We start from the raw sequence: 19,238 nt of genomic DNA on the forward strand, positions 1-19,238 counted from the left end.
TTCTATAAATATATATATATAAATATATATGAACCAACCGATATGATCAGTGTTTGTCAATGGTGGTCCTGTACATATACATTTTTTTTTTCGTTCTTCTTGTCTATCATGTGGAGGGATGTTAAGTTATGGCCATTTGATTGAAAGCGTAAACTGCATGTTCCGGCATGCGAGCTGAACTGGGGGACTGAATGTCGATCACTGGTTGGTGGCAGTAATAGTTTCGCTGTTCACCGTACTGTCACTCTGCTCTGGTAGCGCTCACACTGCCAGCTGCACGACTCACGTCTTTGACCAAGGTTTTTTGTCCTTTTTTGATCCACTCTGCACTAGTATTTACTTCTTCAAAAAGGTAATAAGGGTTTGTTTTGTTATCGATTGTTTGAAAACAAGCGGAAGATGCTGTAAGGAAAATAATGATCCTTTTTGTTTTGAGTGTTTTTCTTCACTGGGGGATGTATGGTTTTGTTTTCACTCATGTTGGTACTCAAGTGTAATGTTTCCAAGGATTATTTAGGCCCTAAATGTTTGCTTTCTGCTTTTGGTCTGTTGCAAAGTGCCTTCCAAATACTGATTGTGCACAGCAGTGGATTAAAAAAGGTCCTCTTTTCTAAAGGTTAATGAATTGTACAGAGTGACTTGCATTGACACTTTTGTATAAAAACACACAGAAAATGTACAATATGTTAAACTTGGTATTTTATCATCGTACTCAACAAGATTGCTCTTAAAACATGTGAGCTACATGTTTTGTTATAACGTCTTTGGACATATTTCAATATAAGCATACTTTTCTATAGATATTTGTTTTTGTACTCTGTTATTGAGTCTCATCTCTCTTGTTGGTACAGAGATGAGTGTCAAATAAATTGCAATTGAAAAATCTGCTATCTTTTTTCTCTTTTTAAATAAATGGCATCAACACTTCATGCTCTGTGAGAAAGCGGGAGGTGGTGGAAAAATACTCCTGGAAATAAATACCTGGGTAATCTTTTCTGTCAAGTCAGAGCTCGGAGGAAATAACAGGTGCAAAACAAAGGCTCCATAAAGTGCTCCAAATATACATGAATATTTATACCGGTAATTATGGAAGTGCAATTCAAAACTCTTGAAAACAGAGACACTTGGCTGTTTTGTTTTTTTAATGATTTTAGATGATTTATGAAGTGTTTTTTGTGTAGTTATAAAACTAAAAGATGTGTTACTGTCATAAACAGTTAACAGACAAATATAGCTGCTGGTTTTTCACCAGCAAACTAACACATTCACACCAACAGTTCATTTAAACTTTTATATGACATTGTTTTTAGGGGACCAGAGATTCAGTGCCTTTTTTTTTTAATTTTTTTTTTTACTGCATTTAAAAACTTCTTATCACCTGTGTGCAGTGATTGAAAGTAACATTTCCTCAACTACTGTATTTAAGCATAATTTCCGAGGTACTCGAACTTCACTTGAATATTTCCATTTTATGTAGCTTCATTGTACTCAAGTACAATTCAGAGGCAAATATTCTTCACTATATTTATCAACAACATGCTTATGAACATATATAAACTTATATATATACATATGAATTTAGAAGATTTTTATTAATTAATTTAATGATCTTTTTTACCCACATTTGTGACATGTGATAGGCTTAATTTCAATGAAAAAAGACAGAAATAAAATGATTTATTGTTTTCTAATGCCACCTTTAGATATTTATATTTAATGCTTTACTAATGTGCCACAATAATTTAATGTTTTTAAGTTAAAATGTCTTAATTTGGACCCTTTTTCAAGCAAATGTATTATTTACAGTAATAAATACCAATCAAATATAGTAAATAACTACAAAACGAGACAGTATGCAAATTACAAATGTTTTATTTTACATGATAATATATTTACACACTTCCTCTTGTCAGCACTTGCCGTGTACATGATCTGGTTTCAACATTTCTAACAATCTGTTAGATGGTAATACTAAAAGGTAATAAATAAATGTATACAGAGGCTATATTTATTATTTACTGTTGAATGATACACAATCAATTACATGTTTTTTTTTTCTTGAAATGTAGTTTAACTGAGGAATTCACACTTCACAATTCACAAAAAAATGTCAAAAGTGATAAAATATTTTTTTTAAATTACAATTTAGTTTCAGCACTAGTGCCAGTCTTCTCAATGTCAGCGGCCCTGTTCTTGTAATTAAGTTTGTTAAAGTCCTCCATAATTTCTACCATTGTCTTTCCTTTGGTCTCTGGGACAAAATATATCAGAAACGCTGCACTGCAAACGGAGTAAGCCACGAAAATCAGGAAGCAGAACTGCCCGAGTCCATCCTGTACGGACACACATGAAATCACATTGTGTTAGATCGAGTAGCTGACCTGATATAAAGACATATAGAGACATAATGCATACTGATTATTTGACATATATAAATATTTATAAAGGTATCTCACCACAATGTAGCCGAACAACATCCCCACAAGGAACATGCCCAGCCAGTTGATAGTCCCACTGATCACATAAGCAGAAGGCCGCCAGGCTTGCAGGAAGAGGTCAGCAGGAAGGGCCATAGACACTCCAGCTGAAAGAAGATAAATAAATTTAAATCGGATAAAAAAATATCAATGTATTGTTTCACCTGTGAGGTTAACAAGCAAGAAAACTCACAAGGTCCAAGTCCATAAATGCAGATGACACAAAAGATCAGGGCGATGTTCACATACGGGATCCATGAATTCAGATCCTGTGTGAAAAGAGAAATATGTATCATTTGTCCTCTGTTAAACAGGGTAGAGGAAGGTGCACTGTTGTTGGACTGTATCTACCTTGATGGACAGCATGACAGTAAGTAAAGACATGGTGATACCCATCGAGAGATAGCCGTAGCCCATCAACTTCTTTCTGCCGGCTCGATCTATCAAGAAAGACTGAGACACAACAGTGAGAATGAACACATATGGCAAACATAAGTTTTGTCATTTAGTTCTTCATCATCACACAGAACTTTAGACCTTCTGTAGTACATGTAACTAATCAACAATATAATCATCAATATGTATGTTTTCTTCTTTACTAAAATCATTTATTGAATTTTCAAAGTTATGTACAAAAGTCCCAACATAGCAACACAACATACAGGAAAAAAAAATAAAACGTACCCCCACTCAACCAATGGTATCACAATATAAAATAAATTTCTCATACTATTGACTGCTTTTATCCCAGTGATCACAAAAGGCGTCAATTTTCCTAAAATCAGCATATTTTCCATTGTTTCCCATTTCTATAATATATATGTATTTATATCACGTATTAATGTGCTCGGTGTTTATGTTTTACCAACTGCCCTTGGGGGACAAATGAAGTGATGAAGCGATGATTGAACAAATAACAACACATTTATTAAAGCAGTTATTTACTTTATGGAAATATTCTACTTTTAATCTGATAAATTTCTCATTGTACGGCTTACTGAACGTTTATGTGTTTAAAAACAAAGAATGTGAAGCACTCAGTATCTTAAACAAAACTGTAGTACTGAGTATTATTCTTCCATAATCACCTTGTTAGATTATGAGCAGTTGAGGAAAAAGGTCCATAAACTGAACTGTATACATATATACTAATATATAAATATATACTCCTTTGAGGCCCAAACCCCCAGTCTCTTTCAGTTGTTTGATAACTGCATTTAGATGTCAGAGTAAGTTAGTGATTCAGTTTCATGCTACTTTACAGAGATACTTACACACAGTGTTACAGTGATGACCTCTGTTGCTCCAATACCGATGGACAAGTAATGCATCTGGTCCTCTGGCACTCCTGACTCACGGAAGATGTCGAAGGCGTAGAAATACAGCTGGATGAGAGAATGAAATACAAGAGGCCATTAGATTTTAACATATTGTGTGAATGTATATACTTGTGTTATGAAGTGGGAAAGCTGAGAAAAACGTACAGCGTTGATGCCGCAGAATTGAACGCCGGCGCAGGGGATGGCCAGAGTCAGCAGCTGCCATCTCACACAGCGAGAGGTGAGAACATCCTTCACGGTCTTCGCCTTCTCTCCCTGTGTGCTCTCTCTCTCTTTCTGCATGTCATCCAGCTCCTGCTTTAAGTCATCCTCCTGCCACAGCCACTGCAAGGCTTTTGCACACATTAAATACAAAGAAATAATAAATCTGTACAAGTCAAAGCTTCCTCTCTTACTGACATTATAACTTCTAAACTTGTAAAGTTGGTCTGCTGTGTCTGCTCACCTTTTCTGGTGCCTTCAGTGTCTCCTTTGTCAATGTAAAGGTATCGTGGAGCCTCGGGGAAGAAGAGCAGCGTCACAAACTGCAGGATGGCAGGAATCCCACTGACAGCTAAGAGATACGGCCACATTTCTTCTGTACCCATCATCTCCCTACAGAGAGTGTAAAACAAAGAGCGGAGGGGAGATACTGTAGATCAGTAATTAAGATAGCTTAATACATTATCCAGAGAAATCACTTTGTGCTAATTAGTAAGACAAGGTCAACAAGGTCTTGTACTTTAGTTGGGAACAAGTTGACCTCTTTAATAAGTAAGTGAGTATGGATGTTGTTCTTTGTGCCCAGACAACTTTTTTTTTGTTCTGAATTGATGCTTTAAAGTGGCAACAGTCAGTTCTTACTTAATGCCAATGATTTGACCCACGACTTTTCCAAATCCGATGAAGATCGAGCCTGTGAGGGTCAGGAAACCTCTGAGTTTCTTTGGAGAACTCTCCCCGAGGTACATAAGGTGCACACTCAGGCCGAGACCTGTGGAGGAACACAATATGAAGATGATAAAGAAAAAGAGGCTGACGAAGGAAAGTAAAACACAAAACACACACACATACACATCATGAGAACATACCAACATTATATCCATAGAGAAATCTTCCCAGTAAGATCATCTCAAAAGACTTGGCCATGCGACTGAAGAGCATGAGAAGAGCAGCGACAATCGCCACAACGTTGTTGAACAAGAGAGCTTTTTTCCTGCAAAATCAAAAGAAACAATAAAGATTTTATTAAGTGGGATCAAGTAAATATGTTTGCGCTGCTAGGTTTTGTATTGTGTATATGTATTTTTTGAGCCAGGCTAGCTGTTTCCAGTCTTTATGCTAAGCTAAGTTAGCTCCATATTTAACATACGGGCATGAAAGTGGTATCGATCTTCTCATCTATCTCTCAGCAAGACAGCGAATAATGTATTTCCCAAAAAGTCAAACTATTGCTTATATGTATCTACTGGAAAGCTTTTAGACAAACCTTAGAGCACATGTCTGAACCATTGATGTTATATATGCAGTATATAGTATGAACTAGTTCCAACTGGGAAGTTAACCAAGTTGTTTGTGTCCAGTACACCTAGATCATTTATTTTCTGGTTTCGGTGGATTTTACTTTTATCTGTAATGGGTGAACATTTGGAAAGATGTTTTTCTCTTCTCTTGAGGGACTGGAAAGGTTCATGCCTGCTGTTAAATCCCATTAAACTAACAACTAACATTTTTTAAGTGTTTTTTGCTCCCAGTTTTCTAACCACTGCACTGGTTCAGGTTGTCAGTAGGTAATTGTTGATTGTTTGCTACTAATTAACAATCGTAATCATGGTGTGTGTGTGTGTGTGTGTGTGTGTGTCTCACCGGCCGTAAGTGACAGGAAGGCTGCCGCTGTGAACAGCCCCAGCCCAGGCTCCAAGACTTAACACAGCCACGATGAAGGACCAGATGAGCTGGTTGGTGGAGTCATCCACTGGAGCTCCGTACCTCAGCATCCATGTCTGGTTCACAAAACTCTGAACATGCTGCAGAAAGGTCAGAGAGGTCAGGAGATGTGATGTCTTTTGATATTTCCTGACCAACCACGGCTCTTTTGATCACTGAGTTGTGACTGTACGATGGTGATGTTGCCTCTTTAACTGAATCAGAAACTTAAATAATGCTGCCTTCAAAATCAAAACTCAAATGTTCTTTGTTGGTGTGTTCAAGGATACATCTAAAATGTGAGAGTTAATTCAGGGGTGGATCTAGAGAAATTGTGTTGGCATTAGAAATCAATAAATTGTTTTATTTCCAAATCTTCAGATGTTTTTCCAAATACATGTATTTTTTCATTGAACTTAAGCACTTAGTCTTATATGTGGCCACTCATTTCTATTTTTAAACATGTTAATTCTTTAATTAATCTAAATGAATCAGTTAAAAAATTGGGTGGCAAGGTGTTTTTTAGGGTTGGCAGCTGCCACCCCAACCCCTCTAGATCTGCCCCGGTATCAGTTACTGAGAAGAATCACACCCACATATAGTCAGTATAATATTAACAGTGTGAAAAAGTAATAAAATGCTGATGTCTGTACACTCAATAATTTTGCTGGTACATCCCTATCTTTTGGTTTGGTATGATCTCTATCTTATGGTATCTAATGCTAACTGACAGCCAGTTTGCTGACTTCTCTGATTAAGCTGCTGATACACTATCTTTTACATTCATTGTTACAGCTGTAATTGTAACTTGTGGCCAATGTGGCAAAAATTACAGTCTCACTTTAAAATGATAATATATATTTGCAAATACAAGAATAATATACTACTAATACTACTATTACTAATAATAATAATAAATGATTAGAATTGAGTGCAGCCACTTTACTGCATCTTAATAAATAGAATAAAACAAATTATATAATTAAAATATAATTTAAAGTTGTAAAAGGTGACCTGTTTTCTAGGGATTCTTTTCTGACGGACAATTTAATCTTATCATGGTGTGAGGTGTACTTCATAGCCATAAGAAACATAATTCTGGCACTACAACAAAACCACATTAAGACATAAGACTGTATTGAATTATCTTGCTGTTAGAAGAAAGGCAGCACAGTTCAATAAATCTCTCCGTCTACACCGACTGTACAGACACAACGCAGGAAATACAGAGAAGATCAAAGATAAACTGTATCAAGCGAGACAGTCAACTGCATTTCTGTAGCACACCTTCAGTTTTCATGCATACTTTGCATCTAACTAATAGAAATCTTACCACTGCTGGAGAAGCAATGACAGAAACTTGAATCCCATATTGAAATGATCCACCAATTCCCAACACCAGCGTCAGCAGATAAAGCCTCCAGTACTGCAGCTGAAATGTAAATTGGAAATCATACAAACCGCCTTGGTCTTAAGTAATTATAATGATAGTAAACTGTAACCTACACTTGCATTCTATAAATCCAAGAAGATCTATCTTTTTAAAAATTAATACATCTATTTTATTGGTTTGATTATTGAATTTTTATTTTAACTTCTCATGCATGTTCATTAGTTTCAAAATGTGTTTACACTCTCTTATTAGCTTGTCAGTAATCTGCAGAGCACTTTGAAGGCACTAACTCTATGTGAAAGGTGCTGTACAAGTAAACTGATACAAATAAAAATTTCAGTTTGATACACTTAATTTAGAAATGCACAGAAAGTACAAACATGTTTTTTTCTGCATTTGCTTGAGTTTTCTGTATTTAGTTTGTTTGTAAAAGTTGACAAATTGATTAATTTGCTTTCCTCTTTTTTACCCTCTGAACACCATAAAAAAGTGAAAAAATGTTTTTAAATTTATAGTTGTCATAGAAAAAATGCTCAGAAATACATTAGAGACTACAAACAGCGATGCAATGTTCACCTACCTTTCTTGATGCTCCGTCCATTTTCGTCCTGACTTGCTGGATGCTGCAGAAGGAGCAGAAAAACCAGCATATATGAAGGATGCAGCCTAAAGTTACACATCAATAGACTTTAGTTGTCCATTCATGCTGTTAGGGAAAGATCGTCATGTCCTGACGTGTGTGATAGGGATGACCAAACACTGCACTAGATTCAACCTGGTCTGTCTGGTTATCTCTTGTAGTTGCTACAAGTCCTGCCAATATATTGTGTCTACTAGTTAGACATTACTGGGAAAAAAACCCCAAAACATACACACACAAAGAAACCCAGACACCATAGGCTTTAATAAACCCCCCAAAAGAGACATGCAGTTGTTGCATATTTAAGCTCATGTGGAGCTTGTACATCAATAATCACTGCAGGAAGTTTGTGTAAAACTGGTGATTTGGATGAAGTTTGAGCAAATTATTTCCTTTGAATATTGCATCAGAGATGAGTTTTCCTGATACTTTTATGTAACGTTTTATACACTTCTCTGTCTGTATTATTGTTTTTATCACTCATACATATTTAAAAGGCATCTTTTTGAGACATTCAGTGTCTCCTTTTTCCTGAAACTAAAACCTTCTGTTAGCCTTTTTCTTGTACTTTTCTACCTTGGGGGCGAGGCTGTTCATCAGAGAGTGAAGGCTCTGTTTATATAGCTCGTTTTCAGGTCTTAAGAGTTTAGATCTTAAATAATAATAATAAAATCTAAAAATAACAATTTCATTTAGTTTTCTTCACAGAAATAAATGAAATGCTGAGATATAGGCCTACTATTTTTAAAGTTTTCTTACACCACTTAAAATCAAGAGGGCCTCACCCTCCCATGAAGTGGGGGTACCGACCCCCAGGCTGGGACCACTGCTGTACTTTATACATTATTAGTAAAACTGTGTAAATACAATATACATTAAAGAAACACTCCACTGAGGAAATAACCCTGATGATTCTAACATTTTCTTTTTATCTGTCTCCTACAAGTCCTTCCCCAACATGAAAGAAGTGCAATACTAAATTGCTGGACTGGCCCTTTAAAACAATTTATAAATAGTTTTTGAAACATCTTTTGTCATTCTCACACACAGGCACCATCACATACAACTATTTCTTTGTTAGAATACATTTTAATGATTGAGGAAAACACAACTATATTGTAATATTTGTTATTTACATGTTCCTTATTTCATTTTCTGTTTGTGTGAGAACTTTGTGAACAGCATAACAAAATAAGTCACTAGGGAGGTTGTGGCTCAGGAGGTAGAGCAGGTTATCTTACGAATCAGAAGGTTGGTCAGTTCGATCCCCGGCTCCTCCTGCTGCTGCATGTTGAAGTGGCTCATGAAGGCATTGAACCCCAAATTCCTGTCATTTACGCTTCTAATGAGCATGAGTATGTGTAGGGAAGTAGGAAGAAGTAGGGAACTCCTGATAAAGTTTCTTTAGCCCCCTGATCTGATCTGAGTCATTTAATATTGATTATCTGCAGATACAGAGTCCTGATACCAGTACATTGCACAATGCACATGTCAAGTGCAAGCTATTTAAATCAATCCAGTGTAAATGCTTGATAATAATAATTAAATAGTTCTGCATTGCATTAAGAAGAAACAAAATGCTTACATCATAGCTGTTCCCTGGTGTTAAAAAAAAACAACCTTTATAATCTTTTTGCCTCAAGACAGCGACATTCAAGTTTGACACAGCAGCACAGGGGATTGGACTGTTTTAGTAGATAACAAAGTAAAACAGGTAAATGTGTATGTGTCTATCCTGAAGTCAATCATAACTTGTAACTCAGCCACAATGACTCTTGTGAGATATGTCTGTGTGTGTCTGCCCCCACTGTCACTGCACACCCCACTCCTGTGTGCACACAGCAGCTTGTCACATGATTGACATTTCTGACACCTAAACCTGGGTTAAACACTTAAGATGATGATATCTGTATTTATGAAATGTTTTATTTTGTATCCTTTCAGCAACTGAGGAGGTCCACATCTGAGATTGCTGACAGAGGCTCACACAGACAAACCTTCAGATCGAGACTAAATTAATTAACCATCTATCAGTTTTCTCCTTTTGAAGGGTAGTGCCCCCAAGGTGACTTTAATGTGAGTTAAATTCAATTATTTAATGATTTCTTCTGATAGCCGGAAGAGGGTGTAGACCTGCGTCTTCCTCAGACCAAAATGAAGGTTTTTTTCCATAATCATTTTAATACCCTTTTATCCATGAACCCCTACATAATAAAGGTTGATCTACACAGGCCAAGGTCACACCGATCCCATCTACGTGGCCATGATCCCAGTTGTATAATACTGCTTTCTGTTGCTGTTTGTTCCATCGTATGATGCTTATATGGAGCAAAATATTCACACATTTTTTTGGCTACAAGGTTACATGACATATAAATTCTGTCAATGTCGTGTGTATCATTTTCTGTACGTTTTCCTGTTTCTGTTCCCCCATATAAAATAAAATATTCTTATATGTCATAGAAAGATGAATTATTGTTATGGTTGTAGTGGCAGTGATTGTGAAAAGAAGTTTTTGTACAACAGTGGGTAAATAAAATTATTTTACACACCTTTTGACACATTTGACACCAGAAATGTTTTATCTGATGTGACTTTATTTCTGTATTATATTTGAAAGGCACCTTTTTCATGATCTCGCTAAAAAATGTAATTTAAAAACTATGTTAATATAAGATTCACAAAATCACTGAAACAAAAAAGAATGACAGAAATATTCAATATAAACAATTGTACATATTCCACTCATGTAAAAACCCATGCTCAACATCATAGTTTTTTTTATGAATGAGGTGTGCACACTGATACACACAGATTTGATAAGGTGCAAATGAACTTGAATGAAACATTCTGTTTGATATGTTGAATCATCTGCCAAACTGCAAGACTTCAGCATCCCGCAGGTCATTTAACTGGAATGTGCAACTTATTCCGACCTTTGACCTCCCACAGCAAAGACACCGTTTGCCATTAATAACTCTGTATTCTTTGTCCCATTAAACAAGAAAAAACCCTGTAAAATATCTTAATAAAATGTATTTGCCATGCTGAAATGTTTTATTCTTTACCTAAACACATCTTTATAAATAATATATAGTCTTTTCAGAAGTATTTTTTCAGCAGTGGTGACTACACTATACACTTATTTTTCAATTTATTCTGATAGAACACATCACTTCCTATGTAGCAGGTTATTTTTCTGCCACATTTAGCCCAATATACAGCAGTCAGTAAAACATAAGTGCACACATGTGAACACGTTACAAGATAATTGCAAGATAATTGCTTTAAACTCTCTCAATAGAAAACTCACTCCACATAAAGGAGTTACAGTAGATCTAAGTTGCTTTCGGTGATATGAAAGTGAATTATTTCCCACCCGTTCCGTCAGAATGTGCATGACTTCTTCCAGCTCAAGCAGATCAGGTCAAAGTGAGGCATACAGTGGATGTGACTGTGTGTTTCAGGAGAAAAAAAGTCTGTCTACAAGGCCGTGGAGTGACACACTTCACCCAGCTGATACTGGGCTTGAGTTTGCGATTCACAGTTTTTGTCCTGGCCTTTGAAGTTGAGCTTGTGAAATTCACTTGTGATGGCCGACAATGACTTCCCTTTGGTCTCAGGCAGAAACAGGCCGACATACAGAGCCGACAACAGGCAGACCACAGCAAAAGGCACGAAGCAGAACTCACTCAGCTCGCTCTGTAACGGAAAGGCAACGGAAAGCTGTCAGACTAATGTGAGACGTGATATAAATGAAATGTCGAACTGTGTGTGCCTCAATCTCAACCAACTCCAGGCCTGACTGTGTGTTTAGTTATATATGCATAATTACAAAAGGTTTTATATTATTAAGAATGAACTAAAACTAGAACTTTAAAAAGATAGAGATAAAGCCAGGAGCATCGCGACAGAGTCCTCATCCCTTATTTCCTCAATTTGAGACTCTGAACACTGGGGGGCGCTTTAGCGTCTCTTTAGCATCCATAAATATTTATAAGAAGACTTGCTGCATTTTGACCTGCCTGTGGACTTATAGTCTCCTAATAAATTACTTGTAGTCTAATGCAAGGTGTCAAATTTGATTTAAAATGAGAAATACATCAAATTTACCATAAAAGCATAGATGGAGACAGAGCAGTTAGTGACAGTAAATAGTGCCTTAGTTTTGTCTTACTAATAATACCTCTCTATTTACACGTAACTACCTGATTGTTAAACGGATAGATGTGTATATGAACAGATGGATGTAGGGAGAGACTGACCACTAGAAAAGGGAAGATCATTCCCATGATGAAAAGGTTGAGCCACATCATGGAGCCAGCGATCATGTAGGCTGCCGGCCGAGACGTCTGATTGAAGATCTCTGTAGGCAGAACGCCAGTCACTCCAGCTGAAATATAATCATCAGAGATAGCTTCATCATCACATGATCACATTACATATCACACACATATATATAGGTCATAATGAAATATTTAGTGACAGGCATTACTATAGCACCACAAACTAAATCCTCCAAAATGAGTAGTTGTGTTTATGGCTCATTTGAATGTGAAATGGCCCTCAACATCCAACTGAATGTTTTGGAGTTACATTTAACATTTCAATAGTTGGAGGGTGAGAAAATGAGCAAAGAGCAATGAATTGTGCAAATGTTTTATAATAATAAAAGTATTTTACTGATCCACTTTGACAACACAAGACTGTTTATTTTCATTTCATTAATGGATCTTGAGACGACATTTTGTGGGTCTGTTCATGATGAAAATCTCCAAAAACTGACCTGGTCCCATGCCGAAGCTGAGAATGTAGGTGAAGATGCACGTCATGCTCAGGTACGGCATCCAGGATATATAGTGCTGTTTGCATGTGGGGAGGAAAGTTAAATATCTACAGTTTGAGCAACTCAAAAAAAAAGGACACCAAATGAAGAATTGTTAAACATTTCCTAATGTTTGACTGAGGAGGCCTCCTAGTGGCCTTACTGACACACTAAAATGTTTCAGTAAACTGGGAACGTCACTGAATCATATAAGTGATATAATACCTCAAATGACAGAGCAATTGTGAAGACAACAGCCCAGATGGTCATGAAGATGAATCCTCCCATCAGCATGAACTTCCGACCTTTACGCTCTATCAGCAGATTCTGAAAACATCAAAATATGAACGTCAGACTTTTACATATCATTAGAACAAATAATATTTAAGACTTTACAGTAAGGTACATAAAGTCAAGAGCAGTAACCACTAAATAAATACAAATAAGGAGCTTCCTGCTAATGAATAGCCAATATTAATGTGCAGCATTTATGAGTTTATATTATCAGTAAAAACACAGTAGCTGCTTCTCAGTTGGGAGATTGATGCTCTAATTTACCCGATGAGAGCACACATATAACAACTATAAGCACGTGATGAATAGTAATTGTTTCTTGCCATTTAGGACTTGATTAAAAGTTAATTAGGATTAATTAACCAGAAAGTGTTCGGTCACAGATATTATGAAACTAATCATCAAACACTGCTTTATTAAAAGACTAGTTGGACATTTTATACTAATTCACTTCGATTTACTCGATAAATTAAATGGGTAGCAGCTAGTTAGCTTAGCTCAGCATAAAGACAGGGAAACAGTTAATGTGGCGCTGTCCGAAGGTAACGAAATCCCTATAAAGTTTGCTGCATGTTACATCTTGCTTGTTTAATCTGTACAAAAACAGGAAGTGTACAAACAAAAAGTTATTGTTTTATAAGGGTTTTTGGCCAAGTGCAATAACTTCCTCAAAACAGCTGCTGGCTCTAGCTTCATATTTAACGTACAAACATGCAAGTGGCATCTATTATCTAAGTCTTGGCAAGAAAGCCATTAAGCGTATTTCCCAAAAGTTGAACTATACCTTTAACATGACATTTTCTTCTCAAGTGACAACAAATAGTCCATTCAAAGATATCGAGGTACTACTCGTTTCTCTAATCAGCAGTTAGGTCAAGACCTGGTACGTCACTATTTCTTCTTTGTAGCTACTCAGTAATTTGTGTATCTTACTGTAAAGTGTTCACATGGTGTTAGTGTAACAGCATATGTCCAAGTGCTCTCAACTGTGAAATTAAATGTAGAACCTATTGTATGTACAGTACACAGGGCTGTAGTTAGTCCTTAGCCTGTGTTAAAGATTTAAGAGGAATGCAAACAACAGTCTCTCTTTGCCTCTAGCCAGTTACATAACGTGTGTTTCAATGACGGATACTTACACACATTATACAGGCTGTGAATTCACATGTACCAGTGCCAATTGTGATATACTGGATTTTATCATCAGATATTCCAGCCTCTTTGAATACATAGTATGCATAGAAGTAAATCTGCAAGAAAAAGAACATAAAGACATTAGAGTACAACATTAGAGTACTGCAGAGCATCATTACACTCACACTTCAACTGTTAATAAGCTGATTAAGGCAGCATTTTGTACAAAGAGTAACTATGTTAATACCCCCATCCCCTCCCTAAATCTGTCAAGCATGTGGTTAAAAGCCTTTAAACACAGGAGTACTTAGTCAGCATTTACTGATGAGAAGGCAAGTTGTTGCAACTCCGAAAATCAGTTTAGATGTGTTAACAACAAAGAAACAACTTTTAGTGCACATTCAAAACAATCAGCTGTCTTTACACATCATTCACTGCACATTATGCGTATATGATGCCTCAGCAGCAGTATACATTATTAATATGACCTGCAGCAACATAAGAAACCCAGACACGACACAAACCGCTGATGGATCATCTCAAATTTCTAATCAACGGTCTGACAGAGCAGAGGGCCAGAAGAGCCTCTGATACTGTTACTGCACCTCGGTATCAGTAACACTGTCCCTCTTGAGTTACATAACAATATTTCCTACAGAGACACACTGTAAAAATGTCTGATAATGACACTGATGGCAGCTCTTCTTACCGAGTCATTACCACAGAGCTGCATGGCACTGCTGATGATCATGACAGAGATGAGCTGCCAGCGCACTGAGCGATCGGTGAAAAGCTCCCAGGGCCGGCTGGGCCTCATGCCTTTGGTTTCGGCCTGTTCCTGCAGGATCTCATCGAGCTCGCTGCTTTGGACCTCACAGCCTCGCAGCCGCCTCAAAGCTGAGCAAGAAAAAAATAAAACAACTTTGTTGTTATTAATTATTAATATATGTATGTTTTTATATATATACCATTTTTTTAAGTTCTTTTTTTGTCCTTTTTCATGCCTTTATTTGATAGAGACAGCTGAAGATCAGCAGGAAAGGGGGAACCCTGGCCGCTGCAGCAACTCCGTATATGGGTCGCCCTTGATGTGCTGACTTGACAGCAGTGGTGGAAGAGTACTCAGATACTGCTTGACACATTACAGTACCCACCGTTAATACAAGCCTCCTTGTCCCCCCTGTCGATGAGCAGATATCTGGGGCTCTCTGGGAACCACGGCAGGGTGAGGAGCTGAATGAAGCCAGGAATGGCATTACTGGCGAGAAGATACTGCCAACATGGCTCACTGCCCAAAATCTCTCTATAAATAAATAATCCAGATTGTTACTGTGGATATCTAATCTACGGCACATACTGTTTATTTCTTTTACAACAAAAACATTGGCCTCTTTTGTCCGTACCTCAGTCCGACCACCTGTCCTAACACAACACCAAATGCTGTGAAAACAGCTGAGGACAAAGAGATAGCCCCTCTTAGGTGCTTTGGTGCACTTTCTCCAAAATACATGGGCTGCACATTCATGCTGATCCCTGCAAAACACACAATGAAGTTTCTGTTGAATATCTGTGCATTTATTTTTACCTTTTCCAGCATTATTATTACTTAAAAGTAAAGTTCAGTTCTCATTTCAGTCTGTTAATTACAGCTAATCGAAAACAATCACATATAAATGTTTGCTTGGAAATGCCCCCAAATGAAGATATTTTAACTCAAAAAACTTTCTTTATTGTGGCACACTAGTAAAGCACTAAGAGAAATATCTAAAGGTGGAAGTAGAAATCAATAAATTGTTTTATATCTGTATTTCAAATCTTTTTCAAATTTTTCTTGATTCTTTTCTTTTTTCATTGAACTTAAGCACCTGGTCTAAAATGTGGCCATGAAATCATAAGATCATTAAATTAATTTACATTTTATATATATATTATTTTTCAAATTAATCTTAATTGTTAAATTTGATAGCATTTGACACCATGGCACCCCTCCGCCTCAGCATGAATATACATTGGGAAGAAAGTCTGACAGTGTAACAGGTATTTAAAGGCAAACATAAATAGTTACTGACGTAAAATCACGTACCGGCATTTATTCCAATCAGGACACGTGAAATAATGATCATCTCAAAAGACTTGGCAGCTCTACTTGTCACAGCTAAGAGTGAACCACTCATGAGGAAGATGTTGTTCAACAACAGGCATTTCTTCCTTGAGAAGGGAAAAGAGGACAAATCTAATAGATTGCCAACAACCTTTGGTACTCAGTGAGAGTTTATGTGAGTCCTGCTGCTGTAAAATGTCACCAGAGCATCAAACGTGTGTTCGTTCACTGAAAATAGCCATCACAAAATGCATTATTTACTCCTGTTTGAGTAACGTTTGCTACAAACTACAGTGACCGGCTGTTTTAGGAAATTATTGATCCTTTTAAAAAATAAATATCTACAGCAACAGGAAGCGTAAGAAAGAATAAAGTATTGGATAATAGACCAACACCAGCCTAATGCGTCAGTTTGTGATTGTTTGCAAGCACAATTGATGCATGTGTGTTTCTCTGAGAATCAAGACTCAATCCAGGGTGATTTGCATGTATACACATGATAGAGGAAAGTAAATGAACAATCTCTTTATTCACTTATACGTGTGCGACATATTGAAAGGTTGCTCATTCACTCTTTGCACATTGCAATGAAAATCTCAGTTTGTAACCTTCGTGCAATAAGACATTTACATACAGTAGCGCAACGGAGCATCTTCTATTACCTCCCGAAGCGTATGGTCATAGGTCCTGCGATAAGAGCTCCTGCAAAGCCCCCCAACGAGAATATGGAGACAATTATTGTCCAGACCAGAGTCACCTGGTAGTCCTCCAGCTGGAAGTCCCAGCGCTCCAGGAACGTCTCATTGATAAAGGTTTGAATAAACTGTGAGAGCAGACAAGACAGTCAACCATTAAAGTGTCACTGAGTTAACGCACGGAAACAGACCAGTGCTGACCCTTATTAAGTTTTTCTGTCTGTCTGTGTATATATGTCTGTTTATAGTTGCAGTATTGTTTGCTGCTGATGGAAGTTTGTGCTCTTTTATTTCAGTGCTGCTGCTCGGCTTTACAAAACACAGAGGAACGAGATCCTGCATCCAGAATTAGTTTCTACAGCACAATACAGCTGGATGTGGTACAATGAGAATGACTAATCACAGACACAAGTAGCCTAATTCTTGTTTGTGCCAATTTACACTGACCCAAATGTGAAATAACACTGATGCTGGTCTGTGCACTGCGTACAGGGAACACACACACAAAACACACTTTTAACCTCAATTGAAATGTTAATCTATGTTTCTGAACACTAACCCTGCAGAGCCTTATCAGCTCTGTAAATAAGTAAATACGCATATTTGACTGAATAATTAACACTTTGTTAACACTGGGAACAACTTACAGTTGTGGGAGCATTCATTATTGCGAGGTTGTAGCCATATTGAAGAGTTCCTCCAATGGCTGCCGAAGCAACCATTAGCACCAATGTCAGAGAGCTGCTCTGTTAATGCAAACAGACAGACCGACCGACAGACAGATAGACAGATGGATAGACAGATGGATAGACAGATGGATAGATAGACAGACAGACAGACAAATAGACAGACAGACAACACAGACAGACACAGACCGACAGATAGATTGACAGACAGACAGACAGATGGACAGATGGATAGATAGATAAATAGATAGACAGACAAATAGACAGACAGATAGACAGACAGATGTTTTTCATTAGATACACATTATCTTATCAAGTAACCAATCAAATAAAATTAATACTAATTTGCTAAAATCACAGCATCTCAAATTTATCAATTTGTTTGTTAAAGGACTGTAAATCTATCATCTATTGAACATTACACCTGTTACACCTGCAATGCATGATAATATGACACTGCCTGATATTAGATGGATAGATTAATCTGCACATTCAGTTGTTGGGCAGTTTTTTACAGGTTGTTTTGATGTTAATTTGGTAAAAACAAAAGATCTTTAAACAGCACCTCATATTTACAACAACCACCAAGTAACATTCAGCTTCTCTGCAAGACTTTTCTACATAATTCTACAAATGTAGTCTACAAATCAAACAGCAAGTACTAAACTAAAGATAAATGACTAATTATAAAGTATAATGTACTAATTTACCTTCTGTGCACCAGCTTGCGCCATTGTTAACGTGCTGCTGGTGAAGGTGGAAGGAGGTGGTAAAAAGGCACACAGTAACTTGATGAAGTCCGACGGCGAACCACGCAGGTCAGCCCACCTCCAGAATAACGAGCCTGCACGAGGTCGAGCACGCTCCTGAAGCGCGCGTGTGGTAAGGCCTCTTGTGATTGGCTGCAGTTGTGCAACCACAAGTACAAACCAGTAACCAAATACTGAGCTGATGTCTTACAGGACTCTTATAATGCTGCCACAATGATTGACTGGGGGTTGGGTTGTTCTGTTGCTCGGTCTCACCTCAGGGTGCAGGTAAGAGTTTAATCTTAATTACTGGGTGAGCAATTAAGAACAACATCTCGTGCGTAGTGAGGTTTTCCATCAACCACAGAGGAGTGACGTTCAGGTGGATGCTGACTGTTTGAGGACCACCTGCACACCTGCAGTCCCGACATTTTGTGATCCTAAATGTAACATTTCTACAGTTTGCAGTTAATCAAAAACCCACTGACATGCACTGAAGGTTTTGGGACAACTTGCATCAACGTGAAGATTACGAGAGAGAAACTGCTATTATTTTGCATTTGCTGATATTTTCTATTTTTCTGAAACAGAATTAAGTAATATAATATATATCTTATTATTATTATGAAGTCTGAAGGAAACACTTAGCAAATTGTTTGTGTCCAGCAGATGGAGCTGGTTTGAACTGTTTCTTGCTGTCCTTTGTTTGCTGCTCATGATGAGCTTCTCAACACTCTCAAAATTGGAAAGCTGCTGTATTTCCCCTCTAATTCTATGAGGGTAGATAGTAAAATAGTTGTATATGTTTTTTAAAAGGGAGATTACCTCATCATGAGAGAGATCAGTGAGCAGTTTGAGTTGCTTTTTCACTTCAGATGATCACTAAATGATCCCATCGATACCTTTACAGGTCTGCTTGATGCTGCATGAAGAGCATGTTTTAATTGAATTCATCCTGCCACAGATAACATAAGGAAATGAGACACATTCTGGGACTAT

General features: G+C 37.2%; 2 protein-coding genes across 2 annotated transcripts; both read right to left on the reverse strand.

Annotated features, from left to right (window-relative positions):
- Positions 1–1,884: 1,884 nt before the first annotated feature.
- Positions 1,885–7,736, reverse strand: LOC118328515 (solute carrier family 2, facilitated glucose transporter member 11-like). Its single transcript, XM_035662274.1, has 12 exons — positions 7,696–7,736; positions 7,056–7,154; positions 5,663–5,823; positions 4,888–5,012; positions 4,661–4,790; positions 4,263–4,411; positions 3,962–4,149; positions 3,752–3,862; positions 2,829–2,930; positions 2,671–2,746; positions 2,457–2,584; positions 1,885–2,333 (listed from the first exon to the last, which is right to left on the reverse strand). Exons 1-12 carry the CDS (start codon positions 7,714–7,716, stop codon positions 2,139–2,141), a joined length of 1,485 nt encoding a protein of 494 aa, XP_035518167.1. The 5' UTR covers positions 7,717–7,736; the 3' UTR covers positions 1,885–2,138.
- A 2,620-nt stretch (positions 7,737–10,356) lies between these two features.
- LOC118328407 (solute carrier family 2, facilitated glucose transporter member 11-like) lies at positions 10,357–18,387 on the reverse strand. Its single transcript, XM_035662146.1, has 12 exons — positions 18,201–18,387; positions 17,452–17,550; positions 16,772–16,932; positions 16,092–16,216; positions 15,412–15,541; positions 15,163–15,311; positions 14,718–14,905; positions 14,014–14,124; positions 12,806–12,907; positions 12,542–12,617; positions 12,021–12,148; positions 10,357–11,457 (listed from the first exon to the last, which is right to left on the reverse strand). The coding sequence occupies exons 1-12, from the start codon at positions 18,222–18,224 to the stop codon at positions 11,239–11,241; spliced, it is 1,512 nt and encodes a 503-aa protein (XP_035518039.1). The 5' UTR covers positions 18,225–18,387; the 3' UTR covers positions 10,357–11,238.
- Between the last annotated feature and the right edge of the window lie 851 nt (positions 18,388–19,238).

This window comes from Morone saxatilis, unplaced genomic scaffold (assembly GCF_004916995.1).
Source record: "Morone saxatilis isolate NCDOM2014 unplaced genomic scaffold, NCSU_SB_2.0 Contig18, whole genome shotgun sequence".
Classification (NCBI taxonomy): Eukaryota; Metazoa; Chordata; class Actinopteri; family Moronidae; genus Morone; species Morone saxatilis.

Bases quoted from the DNA above. Each gene is read 5' to 3' on its own strand.
- LOC118328515 (XM_035662274.1), bottom strand. From the start codon at position 7,716: ATGGACGGAGCATCAAGAAAG. The intron at 5,824-7,055 runs GTAAGATTTCTA...ACCTTTCTGCAG, and splicing joins TCATTGCTTCTCCAGCAGTG to CATGTTCAGAGTTTTGTGAA. The intron at 4,150-4,262 runs GTGAGCAGACAC...TGTGTGCAAAAG, and splicing joins CACTGAAGGCACCAGAAAAG to CCTTGCAGTGGCTGTGGCAG.
- LOC118328407 (XM_035662146.1), bottom strand. From the start codon at position 18,224: ATGGCGCAAGCTGGTGCACAGAAG. The intron at 15,312-15,411 runs GTACGGACAAAA...ATTTATTTATAG, and splicing joins GGACAGGTGGTCGGACTGAG to AGAGATTTTGGGCAGTGAGC. The intron at 12,149-12,541 runs GTCAGTTTTTGG...ATTATATTTCAG, and splicing joins CAGCTTCGGCATGGGACCAG to CTGGAGTGACTGGCGTTCTG.